The sequence below is a fragment of the Xiphias gladius genome, chromosome 5, assembly GCF_016859285.1.
Source record: "Xiphias gladius isolate SHS-SW01 ecotype Sanya breed wild chromosome 5, ASM1685928v1, whole genome shotgun sequence".
Lineage (NCBI taxonomy): Eukaryota > Metazoa > Chordata > Actinopteri > Istiophoriformes > Xiphiidae > Xiphias > Xiphias gladius.
The window spans coordinates 18,310,675-18,337,226 of NC_053404.1; the positions used below are offsets into that span (position 1 = coordinate 18,310,675).

The 26,552-nt window shown below is 40.7% G+C and overlaps 1 protein-coding gene across 1 annotated transcript in view; it reads right to left on the reverse strand.

Moving 5' to 3' along the window:
* The window catches only part of myo3a (myosin IIIA), a 54,212-nt gene that overhangs the window by 26,284 nt on the left and 1,376 nt on the right, over window positions 1-26,552 (reverse strand). Inside the window, exons 2-12 of the mRNA XM_040127563.1 lie at window positions 26,140-26,323; window positions 22,629-22,763; window positions 14,706-14,810; window positions 14,436-14,535; window positions 9,765-9,841; window positions 6,800-6,945; window positions 3,478-3,543; window positions 3,199-3,354; window positions 2,768-2,809; window positions 1,375-1,471; window positions 134-250 (exon numbers count right to left, since the gene is read on the reverse strand). Coding sequence (XP_039983497.1) covers window positions 134-250; window positions 1,375-1,471; window positions 2,768-2,809; window positions 3,199-3,354; window positions 3,478-3,543; window positions 6,800-6,945; window positions 9,765-9,841; window positions 14,436-14,535; window positions 14,706-14,810; window positions 22,629-22,763; window positions 26,140-26,323 — 1,225 coding nt within the window. The remainder of the gene's footprint in view (window positions 1-133; window positions 251-1,374; window positions 1,472-2,767; window positions 2,810-3,198; window positions 3,355-3,477; window positions 3,544-6,799; window positions 6,946-9,764; window positions 9,842-14,435; window positions 14,536-14,705; window positions 14,811-22,628; window positions 22,764-26,139; window positions 26,324-26,552) is intronic.

A 26,552-nucleotide genomic window follows, 5' to 3' on the forward strand; every position in this document is an offset into this window, starting at 1 on the left:
GAACCGCAGAGGCACTAATGAGATATGCTGGGCTACATTCAGTGCATTACTGACCAAATGTGCAAGCACACGTGCGTTTAAAATAAAGAAAAGAAAAAAAAGCAAACACGCATAAAAGATAATATCCACAAACCTGAGGAGTGTATATCTCCATCTTATGGAAAGGATTGACTGCAATGAGGATGTCTCCCACATATGTGTAAATCTGATCTCTTCCATAGCGACTCTGGAGCTGCTCGGTGACCGTGTTCTGAGAAGAGCAACAAGCCTGATTCAGTTTTCAGGTTTGTCACGTTTTTCCTGTACAAATTACTATCCAGATCGTTGTCTTACTATAAGAGATAACTGCATAAAAATCATTATTACAACCAAGCAGTCCTTTTAGCTTGTGTCCTGCCCCAAGTCAAGGCCTGTGACGCGAGTTACGTCAATGTGTCATCTTTATGTCATATGGTGATTAATTCTCCCGTCCTCATACTGCTGCCGGGACAGGTACATCAACAACAGCAGGGCGGCACGGCCTCCCTCATAAAAGCAGAGCTGCTAATCTTGAATGATGGGCTGGAAATATCCGCTGGCAACTTAGGCTGCTTGTTTCATCCAATACATCAGTGCAACGTTGCCATTTGATAAGTTGCTCTTAATGTTATTTGTGCAAAAGATGCTATTGTGCATTTCTCACTGCGGTTGTTCGACAGACCAACATGGTTGACTGGGAAAAATTATCCTAAATGTTCTAGTTAGCAGTGGAGGACAAAACAAATCACTATATATATATATATATATATATATATGGTATATTTAAAACAAATAAATAGTTGTCAAACCACAAGGTCCATTTAGTAGCTATTCTGGAGCATTTGATAGTATCACAATATGTTTTGTTCAAACTTTCAGTTTTCTGTGCTGTGGTTTTTTTATACATTCTGTTTCCAGGGTTGAAAATAAAACTGAACCTCAGCTTTGAAACTCCATCTGCTGAGGAAGATAATGTGATATAGTCAAAAGCTCCAGAGAAAAAGCTAAAAAAAAAAAAAAAGGACTCAGTGGTGAGATTATTTTGACAGCTGCTATTTCAAAAATTGAGAATAACCTCTCAATCTCAAAATAACTGATTTTATTATATATAATATCATATTATGTGCAGTCTTTCAAAGCCCTGTTTTTCATATCTTTTGTCATGAAATACATTTAGAGTTTAATCTGACAATTGATTGTACTGTTTCCAGCATTTTTGTACCTACTTTGACAATGGTTCTCTTCCTCATGACCAGTTATGTTGCTGTTGTTGTTGTCTCTTATTGAGATTTAGATTCATGTCAATCATCATCTGTTCCCTTAGAAAGGCCAAAGCTGGGTTTTTGACTTTCTTACCTCATCTAGCACCTCCAGGGTTGCAAGGTCATCCACCTCATCCGGGTCAGTCTGTGTCTTCATGTGGCTTCCTTTTTTAGTGTGGATGCGTTCATGCCTGGAGTTGACAGGACGCACGGCCAAGTCTCTTACTAAGCAACTGTTTGTTATGTATATACTGTACATGACAATATCAGTAGATTCTAGATTCAAATTCAGTACATTGTGAGCACATACGGTGGTGGTGCCAATGTTATTTCCTGGGCCAAAGAAATACATCTCTTGACTTTAAACAAACCCTAAATAATGTAAATATAATCAAACCTTTAACTAGATAAAGATCTTAATGTAAATATAATACTCTATAAACTAAATGGTGGACAAAAAAGGACCATCAGTATGCAGTTCACTCAGCCCTCCATCCTCTCTTTGCCCCGTGTGAGACCGGCTTAATGGTGGTTCCGCCAGGTGCACAAATAAACTTAAACCACATCTTAATAAACATTAAGTGTATCTGACTTCAGGGGAAACCCTTCAGCCCTGGTTTTACTGGCCTCTTCACAGCTACTACCAGCTCTCTTTTCTGCTTGACAATTCTACAACAGACTGGGTCATCAAGAAGGCAACCTTGAGTTGGGTGTTTTATTTTTGCGTGAAACTGTACATCTTAGGGTAAATTGTGCCAGGAGGCCTCCATCATCTTAAATATTTACTCCCAAAGACATGTCTTCTGCACATTATGGCTAATATCTGCACCGTTTACTGTTATAAATCATTTTTTTATACTAGCTAAAAGAAGTCGGGAGTTAACGAAACGTATCAAAATGCCACTGGCAGCAAATTTAGTGGCGCTTTTAAAATGACTGCACCAGGTTTGCGCTTGAGCTGTGCGATAGCACACTAAGAATAACTCATTACATTCTACTGTATCCTCACAGTATGCGATGTCAGAGTGTATGATCACATCTGATCACCAGCCACATCCAAAATAAATGTATCGTCATTTAGTTGATGGTGCTGGTAATTTCCCGTCGCGATTGCCATTAATCTCTGTTAAAACCCCATTTGTCTGAAAGCTAAGGATGAAGGCCGTTGAGGTTCGGCGCTCATCAACTGCTGTAGTCGGTTTGCAGCGCAGGTCCTGGCCTCAGAATGGTAGGACATTACATGAGGACAAGATACAGAGAACACAGGAAATAGTGACAACAACATGACTCAGAAGACAGACAACAATGTTAACAGTGGCAGGGTTGCAGCACGCAAACAGTCTAAAATCAGCCCATGTAGCTGACTGCAAATACATGAGCCATCACAACTACAACAAGAACTCTGACTGAGACAAGCGTGGCACTAAAGAAAAGCCAGTTATCATCTACTCCTACTGTGGCATAAAGGTCATATATGCATGTGTTACCTGTCATTACTGTCTGTGCTTCTGTCTGTCTTTCCGTGATGGCTTAAACGACAAAAACGGGATTAACATTTCATAACTGCACCGGTGAAACACCTTCTGGGCCAACATTTGTACTCATGTGAAGCTGGAGCGGGATTGAGCGGCCGTTCGTGTGCGGCTGACGGGGCTTGTAAAACCTCCAGCAAGGGGGGTCATTTGGGATTATACTGCCTGCAAAAGTTAAGCTGCGTCCTAGCAGAAAAAAAAAAACAACCCACTGACAGGGAGGTTTGCAGACTCTTAAGTTTTTTGGCTATCAAACACTTTATGGCGAGTGAGCATTCTGCTTGTGCTGCTAGCCAAATAGCACGACCTCTACCATGTCGCAAACACGTATATGTGGAAATGTGAGATATTTGGAAAAACAAACACGCATGCAAATGGGAAAGTACCTTGTTTTTTCAATGACTCCCATTTGTTGGTTGAGATCGATGAGTTCGATCAGTTGTTTCTGCAGTATTTTCTCTCTGCCAACAATCTGTTTGATGAACACATGCTGGAGCAGGTCTAGCACATTCGGTCTCAGCTCAAAGTCCTTAATCAGACATCTGTGGGGAGGAAGAAGAAAAGGTAGAGTGCAAGGAATTTCCTTGGATTTATATTCAAAGCATCTGGTTATGTACTATCAGTGGAAATGTTTTCAACAAACACACTAGCATCCCCACACTCACTTGCCGATGAAGTCGTTAAAGTCGTCTGACCAGAGCTCCGGCTGGTGGAGGGTGGGCGGAGGATTTCTGTTGAAAGGGAGGAATGGAAGAGATAAATGGAACGATAAGATGAGACGGGGTTTTAACGTGGCTGCCGCAGAGAACAAAAGGCCGAGGCGCAGAGTGGAACAATGACGTGAAATCTTAACACTGGATTCCTCGTCGAAACGCATCCAGAGACGCTTCTGCGATGGCATGAGGCGACAACAAATGACAGTTCCCCCTGTGCAGCTGGGTGGGTTTGAGACAGCCGATTTTTTTATGACAGAAAAGCAATAGCCAGTAACACTGAAAATCAAATATGCAACCGAATCTTATAAGCTTAAGGTTTCTCCTTTTGAAAATCCTATTCAGACCGACAGACGTTGAGGGGTCAACAGCAACAGCCAGGGAACAACTGAGCTAATTTGCTATAATTCCAGGTTCTGCTTTAAGTACCCTTTTTACAAGAGGGTTCCTGCCAAGTGGTGGGAAAGTCAATGCCGCCTGCTAATGCACCAGGAACCTATTTCGCACTGGCTCTGGCAGCAATAAATTGGTCTAATGAGAAGCCATACATCTCCTTTTTATCACACAACACAACCAATATAGAGAGCAAATGCATCAGACAGCTACTGTGACTATCAAAGTGTTTTCTCTTATCTGGAAGACAAACAGGAGCCTGTGGAGGCAGAGAGACACACACGAGCGACTTAAATTATACCACCTTTATTAAGCTTTTGAGTTTTTAATTCATTAGATGCAAATATTAGGACATATTTTAATGATAATATCCTGTTTATACCCGAAGTAAATTTAGTCCTATGACGAATTCACTTTCTACACTATGCGAGTCAAATGCAAAGCTTCTCTGTTGTACACAATGAAGGATAAGAGCTCAGTCCTTTACACGTGTGCATAATTAGGAGAGCACTTTAAATCTTCAACCTGCTGCAGAGTGTGACGCTCAGAGCCGGGATTTGACTTCTTCACATACACTGTCATCCCAGTCCCTCCCCGCCGTTCTCTGTTTCTGTTTTTCTACTTAAATACAGGTTAAAAAGGAAAGACAGACAAAGAAAGGGAACATCTGACTTGTACTATGTATATTCACTTTTCACTTTTTGTCTTGCCGTGTCTGTCTCTGTTTGGGTTTAGGTTTACGTGTTTAAACTCATCTCAGTTCCCTCTAGACCAAATCAGTGAGATGGCGATTCAGCTCAAACGTGGTGTTTTTTTCGTGTTGGATTATAACCATCTCTAGCTCATTTATTTTAAACACGTAACAACACAACGAAGGCAAAACAGAGAACCTGTTTCTGTAGGTAAAACAAACTACTTTGATTTTTTTGATCTAACAATTTGCTCTGAATATACACAGCGGGGGGAGCAGGACAAGGTACACCTGGTACTCGTGCCTGCTACTACATTTAAGACAAAAAAATGACTATCAACCATTAGAAGCGTAGTATTTGCTGCAGGAACATTGTATGGGATTGTATCATACTGTACTGTATTGCCGTATATGGTGTTGTATTGAGCATAGCCCCTGTATACTGTGTGGTAAGATTCCAGCTACAGTCTGAACTGTAAACAACACAGCACTGAGGGGTAAACCACATCAAAATGAGGATTTTTCCCTCACGATCTTCTTTTTGTATTTGGCCAGCCTAAATTAAATAAGACAAGGTGCGGTTCAATCGATGCCTTCGGCATGGCTCTTTCCTAGACTGCTTGACGGATGAATCCAGAGTAGAGAGATGAGGGAAGTGAGGAGTGTGAACAGAGAGCCTGAAGCTCTGGGTGCAGCAGTCACATAGATTCGAAGAAAGCTGTGTGATGGCTCCTCTGGAGCACGACCCCAAGAGCAAACACACAGGACAGCTGTGAGACAGGAGCTGTGTGTGTGTGTGTGTGTGTGTATAAGGTGCACACCGGGTCAGTGATGGACAAATGCTGTGTCGTTAAGATGACAGTGACGGTAAGCGCTCATGCAGCTCTCGCACTGAAGTCAGGAGACGATAAACAATTACATTTCACCTTTAGCCCACAATATGCGCAGAGGAAAAAAGGGTGTCCTGTGCTCTCAACCTCTCCCACAGGACATAACGGGATCGGTGCCAGGAGGGAAGTGGTTTATAGATAAGCCCCTGCGAGCAAAAAAAAAAAAAAAAAAAGCCTTTTGAAATGAAAAGACTGTACTTTGTCTGGTGACATTCTGTATAGAGAAACAAATCACTGCGCTGGGGAGCAGGAGAGATGGACTTCCTGGATTGCAGTCCAAGCACTATGCATTACCCTGTCTTTACATTCCTCCCTGCCTCTAGAGGAGGGATGTTATGAAAACACCCACCCACTGCTGCCTGATGGTTTACATCAATGTGGGGAATAAAACATCAACTTTTACCTCTGCTGCTGAAAAAAGTTGCACAAGTTGTATCTTTAAAGCGCTGTCTTTTTGCAGGCCTTTACAAAACAGTATCAGCTGAAATGATTAATTGATGAATGACATGAATCAACAAAAAAATGATAATGTGATAATGTTTTAAGCCATTTATCGCGAAAAAAAACAACCCCCATTTCACTGGCTCTAGCTTTTCAAATGTGAGGAGAGTGTGGAATGACTGAAATATAAATAAACTTGAAAATATTAAACATTTTGTGGAATTTCTTGAATTTAACCAATAGATGAAAATGGTGGGTGTTGTTTTATTATTCCATACAATTTGCAACTATTGAATACATTCACTGCATTCAAAAAAGGTGACGTTGTATTAAGTCCACATAGGGAGGAGGTCAGGGTGGTCAACAAAACACAGGACTTTGTCCTATTGGCACTGGAGACCACTATTTGTTTCCAGTTTGAAACCAATAGTCATCATTGTTTCTTTTGACTATGACCATTCCGAAACCTTAACTGCATGTTTATTATTGTAACCATGAAGACGTAACCACAATCTTTCCCTAAGCCTAACCAAGTTGTTTTTGTCCCTAAACCTAACCAACCCGTGACCATTCCTTAAGCTTAACTGCACGTTTATTATTGTAAGCATGACAACAAAGGTCTGGTACGTCTGGTGACGCCGTAGGGGCACTATTTCATGAGACGCTCCTATGGGTTGTCTTAGACGGTGGGGACAAACCTATGTGGTCGTTCTGGTTGGAAGACTTGTTGGGATAAAGACGCTGTTGTTTCTTTACTTTGAAAGCGTCATTAATTAAAGATCACCAACAGTGCTTGAGTCAAACTCACAGCCCTGTAATGATGATGTAGATTGTTGTTGTAGGTGTGATGGTGGCTCACCTGGGTATTTTGAAAAGGGCTCTCATCGGGTGGAGGTCAGAGAGGGGTGGGTCTCCATCTCCCAGCTCTATGGCGGTGATGCCCAGGGACCAAACATCACAACGAGCATCGTAGGTTGAGTCCAGCTGCTGCTCACATGCTATTACCTGGAGCACAAATTGATAGAACACCGAAGGTAAGAAAGTAACTTTGCCAAGTAACTGAAAGAGAAAACCACAAAGACAGCTACACCGATGAGTCTCAATGGGTAAGATGTCAATTACAGTTCTGTTAATGGTAAAGTAATGCCAGTGAGTGTTATTCAGCTAAAAAAAAAAAAAAAAAAAATTGTATGTGTTTATAGTTCTCAAAGCAATATATAAAGAGACAAAATACTCCAGAATAGCCACAGAACTGAATCCTCAACTCTGTCATAGTCCCAACAAAAACAATTTCAAAAAGCCATAGCTGGCCATCAACCAACATCTCAGTGAATTATCTTGGGAGTTACAACATTCATTAATCCATTTGCCCTCAATGGTTTCACCAATTATCAGATCCAAACGTTATTAAACCTTTGTTTTGGAGCATACAGTGTTATGAAAATCTCTATTTCCTTTAGTGCTAAACCAACAAAGAAAAGAACTCGAGATGAAAGGCATGATATCCTCTTATACAGTGCATACTTGTGGATTTGTATGGAATGAGGACTAATTCCCCGTGAGGGAGTCAATATTCATCTATTGTTATTGGATTTTGTTATTTTGTCAGCATTTGCGCGCACACGCCATAAAATAAACAAACGTGTAACAGAGAAAATTGTTGTGGAGTTGTCCAATATCAGAGACTCCAATTAAAACAGAGCTCAGCTAAGATTGGAGTCCACACACCATGTGCTGCGGGCAATACGGCAAACACACAAACAGGCAACAACAGTCTGTCATCAGTGTCCTCAGGGCACCATGATACCCAGTCAACAACATAACTCATCTCTGAGTGGGTGGCATGTGCACATGTAACCACACACACACAACGCACACATTCACCATTATTGTCAATTGTCTGAAATCAATATAATTTGTATTACCAGTTCTCCGCAGGCTTGTACTCAGTTACATAGACAAGACAAGCAAAGAAATCATTACCAGACTACCAATAAAACAACGTAAAACACAAGTGTACACAAACACAAAGACTCCCAGATGGAAAAATCCTTCAATATTCTGTAATACCTCTGCACAACAAATGTATGGTGCACAAAAAAATGTTAAATCAGTCCTCATCATGACTATTTTGCAAAAAGAAAAGTAACACTGAATTTTATCAGAATATTTGCGCCAAAGAGAAAAATCTATATACTTTCAGAGCCTGAAATCATCAATGTGTGACCACTGCATACAGCTCTTGTAAAAAAATAAAGCTAATCCAAAACGTATGACGACCATACAACACAACTTACCCCACACCTCAAAGTTACATAACCAAATCTCCTTTAGACAGATGGTGAGACCTTTTCTGCATTAAATTACGGCTGTATATTATCTGGGCCACAACGTCCGTATTAATGAAGAATGTCTCAAAAAAGTCAGTGAAAATCTTTTTTTCTTGTAATAACAATACTGTAGATCTTTCTTTACAAATCTCACTCCCGACATCAAAAAGCCTTGCAACCAAAGACTTTCCAGTCTAGAGTCCACCCAAGCTACGTCCCTTCTTACAACTTAGTTGATGGACATCTCACACGAATGTCCATTTTGATTTGACAAGTGAATATGCAAGGTCAATCTACGGAGACGGCAAATCGGGGGCCAACATCTACTCTGGGGGGGCAATACATTTCAAACTAGCCTAGCTGCAGTGGTTACAAAGTGTAGCGGCAGAAGAGTATAAGGCTACCCATTATCCCAACAGTGGCTGCTAATGGTTCATCTAATCCAATCTTAATCAGTGTGGAGGTTAAGTGATGGGCGACCATGGGGCGGCCTCTACGTGTTGAGGATTTCCTGGGGTGTTGTGGGTTCAGTTTAATGAAATATAAATGAAATGTGTCTGCTTTATCACCCAAACATGCCTCTGCTCTTGCTGAACACTTTTTCCCAACGTTCAAATTAAATGCTGTTGCCGCGGAGGGGGTTCTTGAACTTTATTCACATTTTAATCGTTTCACTACATGGTCAAGATTCTATGCAAGTTAAGTTGTATTCCTAAGTGTAGACAATTTGCTTTTCTGGTAGTGTGTCTTTTTTTTCTTTTTTTATGGGTGTGTCCCATTTTTTAATAATTTTAGTATCTAAACTTATCCTCTTTACCACGACTTTATAGAATCAACAGATGCTTGTGATATAAAATAATAACAAAACATAACTCAAAAAGAGTCGATTTAGAATGGGGCTTAATTTCTGTGTGCTCCTTTCACTCATTGTAAGTCGATGAAATGTTTTAAAACATTGTTTAACCAACCCAGTGGCCAGATGTAAATCCTTCAATCTGAAAAGCCAGAGAAATGAAGCGACACAATCAAAAACGACAACTGCTTCCCTTCTGTATAACTGAAGTGGGACGACACTCCCATACAGAAACAGACTTTCAAAATAAATAAACTCCAGTCAGGTGATTCAAGAGCAAGAACCTCAAGCTAAGAGACCACCTCACTTTAAATTGTCCCTTGTACAACACAGGAAAATGTTACATTGACCTACCATAAAAAGTAAAGGATAAGGGGATATGACTATGCACTGGTATACCTAATCACTTCTTGATGTGTACTATTTCAGAGGGTATGTGTACTGCTGGTTCAGAGAGCAATGATTAGATGGGAGATGAACAATGGAGGCTGCCCATTCCATTTTTTCCACAAACATTGTATATGACAGTGTTCTCTCTTATATGTCTTATTATTAACTGGTACCCACTGGGATCTGCTCCGGGCTAATGTAGTGGAAAGGGAACAGGCTGCAGGAGCGTTTACAGGCTGGTTTTACTGTACCTCAGGAGCCATCCAGAAGGGAGTTCCGACAGAGGTGTTCCTCCTCAGACGGGTATTTGTCAGCTGAGCTGAAACACCTGCAGGGACGAGAATACACACTTCAGCCATTTTTAGCCTCTCAGGACTCAGTGGAGACCATTTGCACTACCTCAATCACTTCCTTGACATTCTCAAAGATCGGACTGGCCGGAAAAAGTGGCGATCTGTGAAAGGGAAACAGTAAACAACAGGGTGCTGCTCAACTGATATGGGGCTGAATGGATCTCAGAGCTTTCTCGTATGGGCAATGATGGAGCTGTCACTATAGCGACAAGTAGACAAGTAGACAAAAAAACAAAACACACACATGAACACGCTCACATGCACAAAGTAACATCAAGCTGCTGTGCTTTTTTTTTTTCTTTCCTCCAAATGATAAATTGCTTTGAATTACAAATTCTTATGTGACTGCAGCTCAAATCTTGTTTCAAGAACAAAATTTGAATAAAATTCAACTGTTAACAGGCTGTGGCAGCTGGAGACGATATTCCACCCTCTCTCTGAGCAACATATCACGTGATTTATTAGCTTACGTCAGCTTTATCTGCCTGTACAACAATACGGCAAAGTCATGTTACGACAGTCAAGTCGGAGGTAGATGAATTCAGCAGAAATGGGACTGCAGAGAGAGAGAGAGGCTGTGTGTGTGTGTGTGTTAATGCGCGGTAAAAAGCCTGACAAGGAACATGCTGACCCACAACCGTGACTTCAGTCCAGTCCAGACCAATCAGTGTTACGCTACGGTGTGATGTATCCCAGGGCTTGCTCAGCTGAAGCAGCCGGCCAGGACAAAAGCAGAGCCTCAAGACAAAAGCAGCCATCAACAAAGAAAAGGTGATCGACTGATGCACGACCTGCTGCTACGGAGTGCACATTATGTTTTTATCAATCTGGATTGTACAGCTTGTGGAAAATGTAACTCCGCAGAACGTGTTTAAGTAGTCAGACGTGCAGCATAAGAGCTTGGAGGAAATTAAGACGTGATTTTGAAAACTGTAACAAAGAAAATACCCGGATGTTGAAATGTGTGAAAATCTGTTCAAAACATGAAAGGTGGGCCGACGTCTACACAGTCCGTCTGCAGAAACACGAAAAAGTGAAAACATTTATACAACACGAATGCATTTCTAACAGCGTCAGCAACTGTTTCCTATAAAGGCTCATACTGTGCGCCTGTTTTCCTGACGACTTCACTACTGTAGGTACGGTACAGTAACACACTGACTTTCTGTCGTCGCTGGTGGGTGAAAGCCAGGGGTGGAGAGAAACGCCAGGATGAGCGATGCAGAGGAAAACCGTTCCGTGGCAAACATCAGAAGGGATTAGAATCATGTGCAGGCGGGGATATATGCATAAGGCTGACACGCACACAGGGGCCGCTCACATGCCGTCGCCAAGGCACAAAACCACCCGGCAGTAACACATCAACCCACATTACTGAGAACAAACCCCTAATTTTACATGGATGCGGGCGCATACGCAAAGAAACATGAAACCAAACTACCGAAAGAAACCCGCAAGGATCTGATCAAACACACACACACACACACACAGACGTCTGCTATAATGTATATGTGAGCTATATCAGTGTATGAGGGTACAGAAATATAAAGAGCCCCCCATTAAAGCCCTCACAGACCCTCTCTTTCCACTACATTAGCCCTGAGTGGAGCCTAGTGGGCCACACTTAATAATCATCACAGAGATAACGCTGTCAATTAGAATATTCATGAGAGACCCACGAACGAACAGCTCCTCTCATTCTTACGCTGCTCTTTTTGGGTCCATCTCTTTGCTATTTTGTTTCTCTGCTGGTGATGAGTCACTGCGGGGGTTTTATCTCTTCAGCTGCTTAGTGTAGCATGCGCCCCTCCACATGAAAAACCATTAATCCCAGCGTGACGCACTGCCTGCGTGTAGCGCCGAAGCAAGCACGAGTTGGCCCATTTTTTTCGCCTTCTTTGTCACCGCAAGGTTCTACACAAGTCGCACTTATTTTTAAACTGCTGATCCCATTTTTTCCCCCTTTTTTGATGACGTCATAACCAATGTCTGATACAAATTTGAACTGTCTACGGTTTTGCAGACCAGCAAAAGCAAAATGCTACAGCCATTTTTTTTTTGACCTTTCTGAGACTTCAGTGGCAGATCACAACACATGAGTCCACGTGTGCTTAGTGTCATGGAAACCTGAGAAATCCAGATTTGTGGAATTAAATGCAAATCACATACTGTATGTGTTGCGTACCTGATTTGACTATTTTCTCTCAAAATTCCATACAGTGAAAATCAGAACTTGAACAAAACTAAGAGTCTGCAGCCATGCAAGCAGCCCTGTGACACAATAATTATGCAGAGCGAAATGCTAAGGTCAGCATGCTAACATGCTCAAAAATGACAACGTTAACATGTCCATGTTTCGCAGGTGTCACTAGTTCCGCCGGTGTTTGGTAACTAATATTAGACAAATTGAAAATTGGACCTGATTATGGCGGTAGATGTAAAGTTAAGGGATCACCAATTCATTCTGAGGGAGACGCGAATTCCCGAACCAATGTTGGAAAATGTGATCGTCATGGTGGTGCTAGAGGAAAAGCCAGTGGCTCACCAAAGTCAGTATAATTCATCATCTGGGGAGCATGAACGTCTGTGGAAAATTCCTTGGCTATCGATCCAGTCGCCGTTGAGATTTTTCGGCCTGGACCCACACCCAGTGACCGACCGACATCGGCATCCTCAGAGCCATGCCGCTAGTGCGGCTAAACATAAAGGTTTGGTTGTCACATGAAGGGGGAAAAAAATTCTTAGAGTTTTGTCCCTTCTGTGGTTTCACAGTGATACAAAGTACAAAAGGTGCGGCGCGGCACCAACCGCTAACCCTAAGCAATTGTATTGTATTATAGTCACATGATGATGCTAATGCTTCTTTGGGGCTGCTTTTACAGCGATTAATCTTAAGTCTCAAAATTAGTGCAATAAGGATTTTCTGGTGACAATGCTACAACTTTAAATATAAGTACTTCTTATCTGGTTTTCAGGAGCCTCCTAGCATACAACATGTTGAACTGGGAGCCCAGACCTTCTCTGTTCCCCCCCTACAGTGTCTTATGTGAATTCTTTTCATAGATACTGTACCCTTCCTATCTCGGACATTCATCACAAGTTTAGCCGCAGAAACAGCAGATACTTGATAAGATGTTCTGTAGTAAACAAGAATCGTCAGGTGATGTCTGCAATGGCTGGATTCTAATCACTTGAAATGAATAGTCTCATTTGTGGAATATCTACTCTAACACCTTGAATCCTTTTTACAGCGAGGCCGAAACTTTAATGATAGTGAAAATTGTCTTCATTTGCTTTTTCTTTTATGATGTAGATTCAAAATTCAAAAATATTTCGTAATTTATTTATCACATAATATGTTCAATTACTCAGAGCTGTATGATGTGTTTGAGCACAATTATGCTCTACAAGCTCAAAATTGTAAAATGTCTAACCTTAACTTGTATCCTTACTTGGCTTGAATAGGAACATACTATACTTGTGAGTATCTTGAAATTTTACACAACATTCTATGAAATTCTTAGCAAATATACAAAAAAAGATAAAATTTTTCAAATTTTGGAACATTTGATAAATTATATATGACCTAATATTCAAAGCAATGTATTCAGTTTCATGCTACATACTAAGCATATAGCAATTTTAAATGTGCACCTGAAAAGGGGCCAATTAAGCAAAATGTAGATGCCATAAAAGCCCATTAAAACACAAAAAATATTACATATTTCTAAAGAAATTCAAGAACATCAGAACCCCAGGATGAAGCCCTTATCACCACATGTAGACTAAGAATTTATGAAATATTTTGGAGAGCACAGTTTGAATTGCATCTCTAACTACTTCTTCCGTCAAGACCTCGAAGCTTCTTTCAAAAACTGGTGCCATGAAAAAGCGCTGAGAATCTCGATGACAGCCTTGTGAGGAGGAAGAAGCTGTTTCGGAGGCACAGGGTGGCCCCTGCTCCATATTAGCTACATCACATTCACATATTAAGTGATTCCATTAATTCCCCCCTCCCCCCTCCCCCTGTAAGAGCTGTGCACTTTTGTGCTTCATGGTTAGGAAAAGGCTTTTAAGAGAAGCCCACAATTGGCAGACTAAATGCAAACTTAAGCACACGTTGAGTGGGGATTTTAATGAAAACGGGCACCTGTTTTTTAAGCCCCTAAAGAAAACCGGGGTGAGTCATCGCATGGAATCACTTTGCCTATTATGAGCCTTCAATCCAGGAGCTATTGTCTGCTGCTCTGAACAACTCATTTGGTTAAGAAAAAACCCAAAAGCAAATCAGGGCAAACACGGGGTGAATAGCAACAATGTCCTCTGCTGTCTGCGGCAGAATGAAGAAGGTAGGGTGTAATGGAAAAGCATAATCGTCTGCCACCTTGTCGGGCTGTGTAAATGTATTCCAGCCTCTCGAGGAAACTAATTAGTGGCACAATTTATTTGGCAAGCGGCTGAAGGTAATGGATTTGACCCTCCTCTGTTAAATAGAGCCATAACATGATCTTCACTGATTAGATGAGGACCGTACAAAAAAGACGTTATTGTTACATACACATTACATACCAAAGTCCACGAGTTTGATGCCTCCTTGTGTCGTCAACAGGATGTTATTGCCTTTAACGTCACGGTGGATGGTCTTGTTGATGTGCAGGTGTTGGAGGCCCTGTGGTGGTGGTGGGGGGTTAAGAGCTTTTTCTGGCAAACACCTATCTGCAAAATTACCCTGTTTTAAACTCTTTCTATTGAAGCCATTTATTCAGGGGGAGGTTATTCTGTTGAACTCTATAGTGCACCAGTGCGTCCCCTCCCGCGCATTCAAAAGGCCAGACTTACCATGAGGGCCTCGTGCAAGATGTAGGCAATAATGGCTTCATCCATTCTGTCTCCTCTCCTCAGCAAGCCTTTGGCCAGGTCTGTCACCGAGCCACCGTTGCACAGCTGCAAGAGAAAAAAAAACCCACAAAGAGAGGAGGACAATGGGCAAAAACCTCAGCGTGAGTCAGCACTTATAGCTCAGCTTGTACAATGTACCAAAATCTGGGGCATCTCCGATACGCGGAATTTCACAGCGGAGCAGCAGAGGATGAAAATGTTTTGATCGTAAGATTTCACAGTGAGAAAAATGATGCTGAAAGCATTTCTGTCAATCTTTAGCAGCTTATCTTTCTGAGGCAGCTTAGTGGGAGGTGAAAATCGTGCGCATGGAGCGAATGTACATTTTGTGAGGAGGGTTTAATCTACACTGTTATGACTAAGCAGGGTACATATTAAAGATGTACAAATCATCTCCAAATTAAGAAGATCCTCTTCTTAATTCCTCTTCTTTTCAGACAATTCCAAGGTTTATATTAGAAATTACGCACCACTTACATGCCAACGCGTCACACTGGAAACAGATCGTACTCAGGTTAAAATCGGCATGGAGACGAGAGGCATTTCACTTTATAGGTGTTTTCTTTTGATATACTGCATCTAGATATGGACTCCGCCGTCAATAGCAATCCCTCTCGGAAAATTACAGTAAATTACCCAGTAGGTTGCCAAGGCAACAATAATAACCCTTAATTTGGGCCTTTCTTTGGGAGATGCCAGAGGTGTATGGAAAAAAAAAAAAAAAAGGGTCTAAGATGTCACACAGACTTTGTCACTCTGCGTGGTAAAACATATAATCTACAGATGCATCAGAAATATAAACAAATCCTTCACATTCCATTTGTTATGACTTGGGAAAATTTTTCATTTAAACACAAATCTTTAGCTGCATCAAAAAACATTTTGTATTAGGCAGGAAATTTCTCATCATATCTCTTTATGTGTGAAACATTTGTTCTTTTTTGTAATTACACTAATTTCCCCACACTTGTAAACGGAAAGCTTAAGTAGGCAATCGACATGCAGTGGTGTATGTTTACCGAGGATAAGAATCAGTCCCCTGCAGTGATCGTACCAAAGAGATTGTGCGGCGCATATCGGAAAAGGTTACGAATAAATAAATATGTAGCAGAGTGTTAATAAAACTGCGGCATTTTTCATTGCACATTCAAAATGACAAAGCACACCATGGGGCTTATAATGCAATATATATTTTCCCAGGGTAGTAAGAGAGGAAGGATGTTCACTGATTGTATGTTTTTGAAAGAAACGTTGCATAAATGCACTAAATAGAAAAGCGATGTTAACAATGCGTAGTACGGATGGCTTCCCATGCAATCCTCAGAAAAAAAGTGCTGACTAGTACCATCATAGCACATTTATAATATTTGTGGTTGTTTCCCCAAATCTCCGAATGGGGACCCATTTTGTCATCGCATTATCGTTCCACCCACAGGGGCTCGGGTGCCTTTGTACATACCCTGGCAAAGTCTTTCAGTGCTGCTTACTGAAGCTAACTGAGCTAGCCACAGGAAGCTATAAATTGCTTCTTCCATTTAAAGCATTCAGTGTACACTTTTAGAATAGAACGAAACACTAAATTTAGTTGATGCTAGAGACTTAATTACAAAGGGCAGACTACATATTATTGTAGTCACGTCATTAAAGAAAAAAAAGGCTTGGCATTTTAAAATTTTTAATTAATCAATAGTTGCCAATTAATTTTCTGTTGATCATTCCAGCTCTAGTTGATTTTAGGAGGCACTAAAATGCGTCGTGACATTGTTATAACTGTCATCATCTTGTTGTAACAGGCCAGAAAATACTAAAATATTGGACGCTAGATCATGGATGGATTATGGGGCAATGGACACCCTGACCGAAAGGGACGCAAAACGACTACAAACAACGTGTCTCTTCGCAGTCATTTTGGTTCTCTTTCTGGTCATTTTGCGTCTCTTTTTGTTCCTGTAGTCCATTGACTTTCCAACGAGAGATGTGAGCAGTCACCTCAAACAGAAACTCTGTCCCAGGGACCCCGCGACACCCCGGGTCTGCGCCCGGGTAGGCCCGTTCACTAATTCTTCCCTGCACTAGATTGCTTAGAGTGAAGCAAGTCTTTGACCTTGACCGGGCACTGGAATAAGTTTTCAACGCTGTGCCTCGCGTGTGTTTTCTATCTGTCTATCAATCTACCTATTCGTCAGGGGCCCAGAGTGCTGTTGCAGGATGGATGGCGTGTATCTCAGCTGCCGTGTGCGGAGTTTAATCACTCCCTCTCTCCGCTCTGAGACGTGCAGACAAACCGCAGTTAAGCAGAGAATACCGCTGAGGCTTTCACAGACAGCACAGGGCTCTGACAGTGAGCCGTGCCTGACGTCAGTCGGCATCTCTGCTGCCATATCGCCTGTCATCATTAAATTGCACAGGGCACACAGACGAATCCATATTAATGAGAGGCCCGGTGCCCTAGATTTAGCTAGGCTAAACGTTAGCACTCTCACCTTAGCCACAGAGCACACATCCAGAAAGCGATGCTGGACATGAACATTAATTATTCAAGATGTGATGAAGACTCAAACCTCTGCAGGGTGGAAAACGATATAAGAAACCTCAGTACTGGTTTGATAAAATCCCTTATATGGATTTAACCAGATTTCCTGACCTTTCTATGAAATGAAAGCTCGAGCACAGATATGCAAGCACAACTAGTCTGCGGTTTCTTGTCTGAAACATGTCTAAACACACTTACATTAAGTTCCATTAGACTGCATCACGCCCTTACAGTTCATGAGGATACACAGTGCAGTAGCAGCTCTATAAAGTTTGGTAAATAAATAAATAAGTCGGGCTAAAACGTCCAGTCAATGTTTGGAGAGTCCCCACTCCACTACAGAGCGCTCGGTGAGTACCGTGCTTGAAGAGGAACGTCAAAGCCAGTTCGACTGGGTCAAATCACCCCCTCACTCTAAAGCTACAGCGGGATGGCGCTAGCCACTAAAAAATTTATTTAAACACATATGGTTGATAATTATTTTGACGACAGCGATTAATGCTACTTAATTAATTCCAAAGCAGTTAGATCTGTCAAAAAAAATAAAAAAATGAAGTAGCAGTAGTAGAAGAAGAAACTTTTAATATGAAAGATATATTAAGATTCACATCTTTCAAATGCATCTTACATCTACAAGTTTCCACAGAATTATCAATTTTCAAAGAGTAACCGGAATACACTGAATACTGAGTGGCATATTCTCCAATACAAATGAGGTCAGGTGCTTGTTTAGTCATGTAAATGAAAGTAGTCGATCAAAGAAGAGCAAAAGAAGTGGATGAAACAAATGTGAAGATGAAACAAACGGGACTGCCCCCTCGCTCAGTGAGGAGAAACCACAGGGGCCTTTAAAACGCACAGGTGCTGACTTTTTACTCAGCTGTCTTTGATGCACCTTTCCTTGCAAATATCAAATCTACATCGTATTTTTATTCACTGTCAGCTCGATGGAAATATGGAGTCCCTGTGTGTGTGTGTGTGTCTGTGTGTGTGTGTGTGTGTGTATGTGTGTGACACGCTGGAAAAGCACTCCCATTGTTACTGTGGCCTTATCGTTTACACCGGCATAATAGCTGAGGTGTCGACTTTCCGGAACTGTTTATTGAAAGGTCCGAACAAGGAATACCATTTTAAACCTCATTGTCAATTAATGACTGTGTAGAGGTCAGGATGAGTCGGGACAGAGACTAACGGGATTAAATGCAGGCGACAGCAGTTTATTTTTGACTTTCAGAAGGTGTCCATCAAAGACGCAATGTAGTGTATAGAGTGAAGACCAACCAAAGGGTTGAAAATTTAATTATATTGAATTTTCGCACTATAAAGTCAATGAAAAAACATAAAGAATCAATCAGTTTTAAATTTAGTAAAGTGTAAATACCTGATATGTCAATGTACGAAACTGCAAATGTATCCTTTCAATTCATTAGATACATTCAGATTTTTGGCCTTTGCCAGCTTCGCAAATTTGGGTTTCTTCCATACTTGCTTTCAGATTCGGGCCGTTGGTCAGTGTTATCAAGGCTTGTTCATGCCACAAGCATGACATGTGCATTGCCTTCCTCAGAAACCTATGGGAATTCTTGCTTCACTCATCATTTTCTCAGCCTTGAACCAAACCCCAACTCTCAATGCTGCTGTCGCCATTAAATTCTACTAAAAGTGCCATTTGACAAACTCTGGGTGGGCTGTCACATGGTGTTTTATTCGGGAGAGGCTCCCTTTCAGTCTCTCTACCGTAAAAGCATGTTTAATGTAGTGCTGCAGAGACAAGTTGACAAGTTCCTCCATCTCTCCGCAAACTGAAAACAGCCAGAGCTGATGAGCTGCAGTTCGCTGCTGGTGTTCTCTGAAGTCGTCATTAAATTTATCATGAAAACAATGTTTCACAGCGGAGCTCAGCAGCTTTTGGCCACATGTGTTATTAGTTACTAATTACTGCTGTTCCTAACTTTACAACAAAACAGTGGTAAAAGAAGTAGCAGTTAAATTCTGGAAATCTGGAAACCAACTTAATTTTCGAAGTCAAAATGCAATATGGGGAAAAGTGATGCAATTTTCATTTTCATTTTGCATAATGGAAGATGAGATACATACATCTCTGAAAGATGAGCTTTTAAAGGTTGGACTGAACACTGGCCTTCATTTAGCATTTTTTCGATGAGCTCAAGATTGAAATATGCATCCGAATCAGGTTTTTATTACCAATTAGAGAGTAAAATACACCCCATTGTCACTATCTTTGAAGTATTTTTAAGCTCTCTGGGAGCAAAATTAGGCCGTCATACATGAAAGCTTGCTCATTTCTGCCCACATCTGCTATCATAAAGGGGCACACCATAGAGGCAAAGCCAAAAGCTCTCAGACTCCACTTAGGGACTAAAAAAGTAGAGGATGCAGTTTGTATGAATTCTGTTCATAATGAGAGGTCTGCTGTCAGCACAGGGCAGAGAAAGACTCCTCTCGGCAGCGCTAGAGGATGGAAAATTACAGTTTAGGAAGGAGGGACAGTAACCATGGTGAATGACCACCTTACTCCCCACTTTCCTGTCTCTTCACCGCTAAAATGTGCATCTACTTTAGAGCACACAAATGCACACACTCAGCCCCACACAGCCACTTGCTAAACTGTTTGGGCATTCGTTTCAGCCTCAGGATTAGCCACCAGATTTGGACTGCTGGCTGCAGATTTTTTTGCAAGGGAAATTTTGGAGATGGATATGCAAACCACAGAGGAAAAACAGGAAGTAAACAAAGTGGCAAAGCTGAGTGAACTCCACTACTACCAAATTTGTATTTTTACTCATAGTAATTGAGTCCCTGCATCTAAAAACGGCCAACATGATATAACTCTTACAATCAGTACGAGGCAAAAAAGGAACTAGCTTATCAGATAAAGGTCTATGTTGTCCTGTAATGTAGCATGTGTTCTGATTATCAGCAACTCAGAATGTAATTCTTTCTATCCGAGCAAAGTCATTGCAGGTCGTCTACAAAGGTCAGGAGGAGGGACAGCGATGAAAAGTGAGGGGAACACAAGCTGGACGGGTGAAAACTATCCACTGGGTTAGTGTAACACCGCTGCTGCTGATGCAAAGCCCACCGAGATTGAATTACAGAAATATGGACACTGTGTTCTAGCACTGCTGTACCCGATAATGGAAAAGGGAACAGCACAATGGAACACTGTTGGTCAAGATGGTCACTGCTTTTCAAAGTGCAGTCAGAGTGTTACTGTGAGACCAAAGACAGTTCATGCATACACAATCCACTGAAGGTTAGAAAATGCTGTAAAATTAAATGTTACATTGGAATTGCAAGTTGAACACACATGAAAACCTCAGTTTTTTGTAGTCTTTATGCTATTTATTTGTTTTTTAACATTTTTTCATGCTTTTGGTATTCTGTTGAATCGCTTTCTCCTTTATAAGGGTGGGGTTTTAAAGGATAAAGGGGTTTTATATGGGGTAGGAAACTGGAGGTTTCTTTATCAGCTCGGGTTATTTTATTTTATTTTTTAGTAGGGTATTATCGTTTCATTACTTCTAAAAAAATAAAATGTTTACAATATCCAATGCAGTGGTGCAAATAAATATTCAGTATTTTGGCACAGCAGTGCTTTGAGGTAAATGCTAACTTACTGATGTTTACCAGTTAAATTTTACCATGGTCGCTGTCCCACTTTAGTGTTTTAGCATGCTAACATTTGCTGAGTAGCACTAAACAAGAAAACACAAAGAACGGCTGAGGCTGAAGGGCATGCCATTAATTTCGCATGTGTTTGGTCTGCTGATGGTACTAGATGAAGTCGGGGGATCATCAAAGTTAATATTATTTAACCTAAGGAGACCATGAATGTCTGTACCAAATTTCATGGCAATCCAAAAGCTGAGACATCGCATTTCACTTTGAACCAAAACTAACAACCTGCTGCTGTTGCAAAAAGGAAAATTCAGGGGATCACCAAAGTCATTAGGTATATCTTCTGGGGAGCATGAATGTCTGTACCAACCTTAATGGCATTCCATGGGGTGGTGAGTTATTTCACTTAAAACCAAAAATGTCAACATCTAACTTAACTGTAGAGGAAAAGTCAGGGCAGCATGAAAGTCAGTAAGATTCATCCTCTGGGGATTGTGAATGTGCAAAATTTCATGGAAATCCATACAGTATTTGTTGATATCTTTCAGTCTGGACCAAAAGGTTGGACCGACCTACGGAATGACTGACCAGCTAACACTGCCATTCCTAGAGCCATGCCGGTCGCATGACTAAAAATGGTGCGTCAAACACCTTGTGGACCATAGCTGTGACTCGTTTTCTCTGTTCTTTTTTATCAAAACCTCTTCAAGTTTGCTGACCATGCTTACCCACACGTCTTTAGATTTGTACTGCTCTCCGTCAGAGCAGGAACACAAATTACATGGACGAGAAAGGCAAATGGCACAGAAAACAGGCATCCTCCACTGTGTTGGACCTCACAAACACCTTTCCTCCTCTGAGGTTGACCTCCATTACATGTTTGTCTGGAACTTGACATTTCAAAAGGGCTACAGCAGGCAATGAAATATGAAAGACGAGGATCTGGGGACCTGAAGGCAAGTTTTTTTTTTTTTTAAATGTACAGAATGCAGCAGCAGCACCAAGGTCCCCTTGAACCTTCAAATAAAATATCACAAATTCACAACTGCAGCTAACCATTGCTGTAAATCATTAGGTGCAAGAAAGTAGTTGAATGCAGTGTTGTCTTTGCTCACCAGACCATTTTGCATTCAGTCACCAATTAAGCATAGCAAATGGAGCAGCTTACATATAAAAATCCAAGTTCACCGCTAGTGTCAAACAATGTTCTGTTGTTTCCACTATTTCAGCATATTTTACCCAAAATCCAGTCAACAGAAATCAGCTACAAAAAGAGACTTTTTGGCCTCTGCCCCAACCTGCCACTTGTATGAGCTAATTCACTGAGACAGCCCCTGTGAACAGAAATCCCTGCTCCCAGCAGGGCGCCTGTGACAAGCAAGCTAACGCCCCACCCCCAACGCATCAATGATGCTGGCCTGCAACCAAATCCACCAGGTGGCCTATAAGTAAACTCCTACTGCCCATGGTGTCTTAAACTGTTGCATAATCCCCGGCCAGATTTGGCCACCGCTGCCTTAACCTGGCGAGACATGCTGTGTGAAGTACAATCTGCACTCACGTGCTATATGTCCGCAGGGTACAGACATAGTATACAGACAAATGCCATTTAAGTTCTCAGTCAAATACGTATGGCTTGTAGCAAACACACAGCAGGTTTTCCATTCAAATATAAAGAGTGCTCTTACCTCCAGTACTAGCCACAACTGATCCCCACATTTCACATCCTTCTTGTAGTACATCCCATAGAACTTTACAACATTGGCGTGATCAGAGAGAGCTTTGAGGATGTTGTACTCTGCTTCGATCTCCTCATCAATATCCTGCAAAAAAAGGAAACAGATCAGTCGAAATTACCAAAACATTTTGAACATTACATTTTACAAAAAACATTACATTTTGTTACCTACAAAGTCATGTTTACCAGTCATGTTTCCTTTATCTAAAGCTTTATGCCAAAGGATATCGAAAGAACAAGAGAAGCAAATGACCTAAAGGTTGTGGTACCAGCTTTCTAGATTACTTGAATTCTAGAAAGTATGCTTGTGAGGTTTCATGGAGAGAGTTATTACTTGTCCACATAGGAGGCGTTTCACCTGCATTTTTTCAGCCGCCCTTCTTCCGTGCATCTGATGGAGGTCCAATCGGTCGAATAGCTCCCGTTTCGCTTGCACTACATGTGTGTAACTAGAAACCGAAGCATATTTTCACGCTATCTTCTTCAGAATAACTGTTGCAACAGTTATTGTGTGACGCGCTGGCAAAACACAGGCGACCTGTGCTAAGTACTGAGATGTTTGATACCACTCTCACATCTGTACGGCAAATATGGAACTATCATCTTATTTTAGGATGAAGGCTGGAAAAATCTAGCCTGGCTCTCTATACATGTGAGAAGCCAATCAGCTCCTCTACAGTTCACTAACTGACATGTCATATCTCGTTTTTTAAAATCCGTACAAGAAGTGGAAAACAAAGAAAAAATTTTGTTATTTTTGGACAAAACTAGCCTCGCTGTTCGCCTTGCTTCCAATCTTTATGCTAAGCTAAGAACTTTGCTGAGAACAAAAATTAAAGATTTACCCATTCTCTCATCCAACTTTCAAAAAGAAAGCAAATAAGTGTATTCCCATAAATGTTGAGCTATTTTTTTTTTTCTGGTTGCTGCTCTTTAGGACTATTTATAAAGTCTCCATCACTTTCAGTGTAGGTGAAAAGGGCTAATCCAGAACATATTAATTATAGAGAGTATAAGATACTCTTCAACCGTATGTTACAGCTTCACTGTGTGATTAAGGCTAAAAAGACAGAACTATTTCACACAGAAATGTAAAAAACTGTATTTACCACAGGTTACAATTCAGTCAATGTTTTATGTTTGCACAGTTGTATCACATCCTGCAGTGATTATTATTTGATTCTCTGGGAACTGTTTTCATTACAGGTTGCAAATATAACATGATATTATAATCTACGTTGAGATTTCTGTAAATTTTACGTTAGCGTATTGAGGTTTATTGAGTTTGTTTTTCAGAGACAAGTAGCAATAACACTGTAGACACAGCTGTACTAGTAGTATAATGTATGATATTCTACCGCATTGATTCCCAACCTTTTTTGGCTTGTGTCGCCTTAAATTGAAGCAATGCCTGCGTGTGACACTTAGGTTGTGTCAAAGGTTTAAAATATCTACAGGTCATAAGCAATTCAACCAAAGTGATTTTCCTCTCTCAAACTGTTTTGTTGATTTATCATTTAAAGGCCAAGAAGGTGGAGCTATACAGCTTTCAGAACAAAGAAAAAGTATTAGAGAAACGTCAGGGAGAAAAATTATTCTGTTCAATATAAATATGGTTTTGATTCTCTCTGAAAAATCCTGATCCCCAGGTTGGGTAGACCTGCTCTAATGTATATAGCCGAAGCAAAAGTACTTGACAGGTTCTTATTTAACACTGTGCTTTTCACAAAAAAATTAAACTGGCATACGAAAAAAAAAAAAAACAATTCTCTTGAAATGCTTCATAAATGTCATAACCTTAAACCAGGCATATGAAGGGACTTTTCAGTTGAGCTGTACTTTATGTAACAGATCTATACATCAAATAATCAAGCCAGTGATTAAAATGATGATAATGACGGTCCTCACAGACTAGTGATCTCTAGATAATTATTTCTCAATAATGAAAAACGTTAACAAATGACAAAAGACTAATGAGACTTTTATTGAGGGGACGGCTGGATTTAATTTATGAAAATGGCTGCTCATTAGAGCTGCTAAAGAAGCCATACATTTCACTGTATCTTCAAAATAGACAACACGGGAGGTGTCATCTGTCTACACAGGATCCAGCATTTCAGTGATAGCTATTTATTTTATAACTGCGCTAGGCTAAAAGAAAGAGCATGGCAGAAGAAAACATACAAGGCTTTGATCTTATGGTCACGCAGAATCCGAAAACAGTGACCTGTGCCTTGTGCCATATTTCCAAAGAGGACAATAAATGATGAAATACTTTGGGCCGAATTTTGCTGCAATTATGTTTTGGCTAAATGCTAAAGCCCTACACAAACAAAGGAGCCCAGAATGATCAGAGCGCTGCCATGATGTGTCCCACTGATGAGGAACAATTCATCAGAAGCAGTTCCTCAGTGTGAAAGGGTTGCATCCTTTCTGGAAGGTTCTGTCTACTGCCATGTTACAGGAATGTTGGGCCTTATAGGACCGTTCATTGTTTACTACGGAGTAAGTTCCTCAAGTCCATTTTGACTTGAGACTAATCAGAGTAAATGTGGGCTAAGAACATGACAAAAAAGTCTCAAATAATATAACAAACTGTTGTGATTAAAATATCGTGCTGTTATGGGGGTTGTGAACTGTAGACAAAATCATGAAATATAAAACAAGCAAACACTAAACAAATTATTTGTTCTTGAAATCCCAGATCACAACCAAAATGTTGCTTTTGTACCACTGAGCATTAACAAAAATCCAAATGTTTATGTGAAAAATGCATGAAAATAAATAAATGCCTTGCTTACTCTTTCCCTTTGCCCATTTTTCCAACATATGAGCTTTTTCATCAAATTCACCAAGAGTGCAAAAAAAATCTTTAAATGATTTTTTTTTATGAAACTGTCCGCTGTATAAAAGTCGATAATTCATCATTCTATTCATGAATTTTTTATTATCCATATGTGATGATAATAAATATGTGTACCCATCCATTTTGTAAAGACAAAATGGAGTGAAGTCCCACAGTATGACTGAGAGGAAAACCAGCCAAAACAAAGTGAATGAAATAATGAAAGCAAGCTGTGAGTTTGAGAAAAAAAGCAAGGGAGATGAAACAAGTGAAAATGGTTGCTCTGATCTAAATGTGACAGATTTAAGGCCATAAGACAGCAACATGCCCTCCCTGTGCCTCCACCAGGAGCATAAACACACCCAGAGCTGCATTAACAATCAGTGACTACAAGACGTTCACGGCACAGAGTAAGGGCATTACACAAAACACTACAAAAACAAGTGAAGCTCAGAATAAGAAAGAGAAAGAAAGAAAGAGAGAGTAGTATAACATGGGATTTTGGCCTAAGTTGAAAGAGCAGTATGCAGCCTTTTGTGTGGGTCAACTTTTGTTTTAATTCATTTAACCAGATATACATTCATATTGGACATTCCAGGTAAGAAAGTCAACGTACATGGATGGGATCCAGTATCTTCACAGCTGCTTTACTGCCATCAGTTTTGTTGAGCACCTTGTAGACTTTCCCATAGGTCCCTTTACCGATTGTCTCAATGATTTCCCAGGTGTCAGTGGGATCTGGAAAGTTGTCAAAGACAATCGATTTCCCTGATTGTGGAAACATCTTCAGGAGAGATCGCCTTTGAAAGGAAAGCACAAAGAAGCACTTATACTATTGTTAATCCATGTGAGAACTCAATAAACATATTAGTGGAGAGCTCAGTTGAAGGAGACTTAGAGTCCAGTGGGCGAGTACATACAAGAACACACAGAAAAATTCCACTGATGCAGACAAGAGTACTGGTTACCCTTTTAACACACCAGAAACCGCACTTTTTTTCTCAAATCTAAATTCTCAATACACCGCTC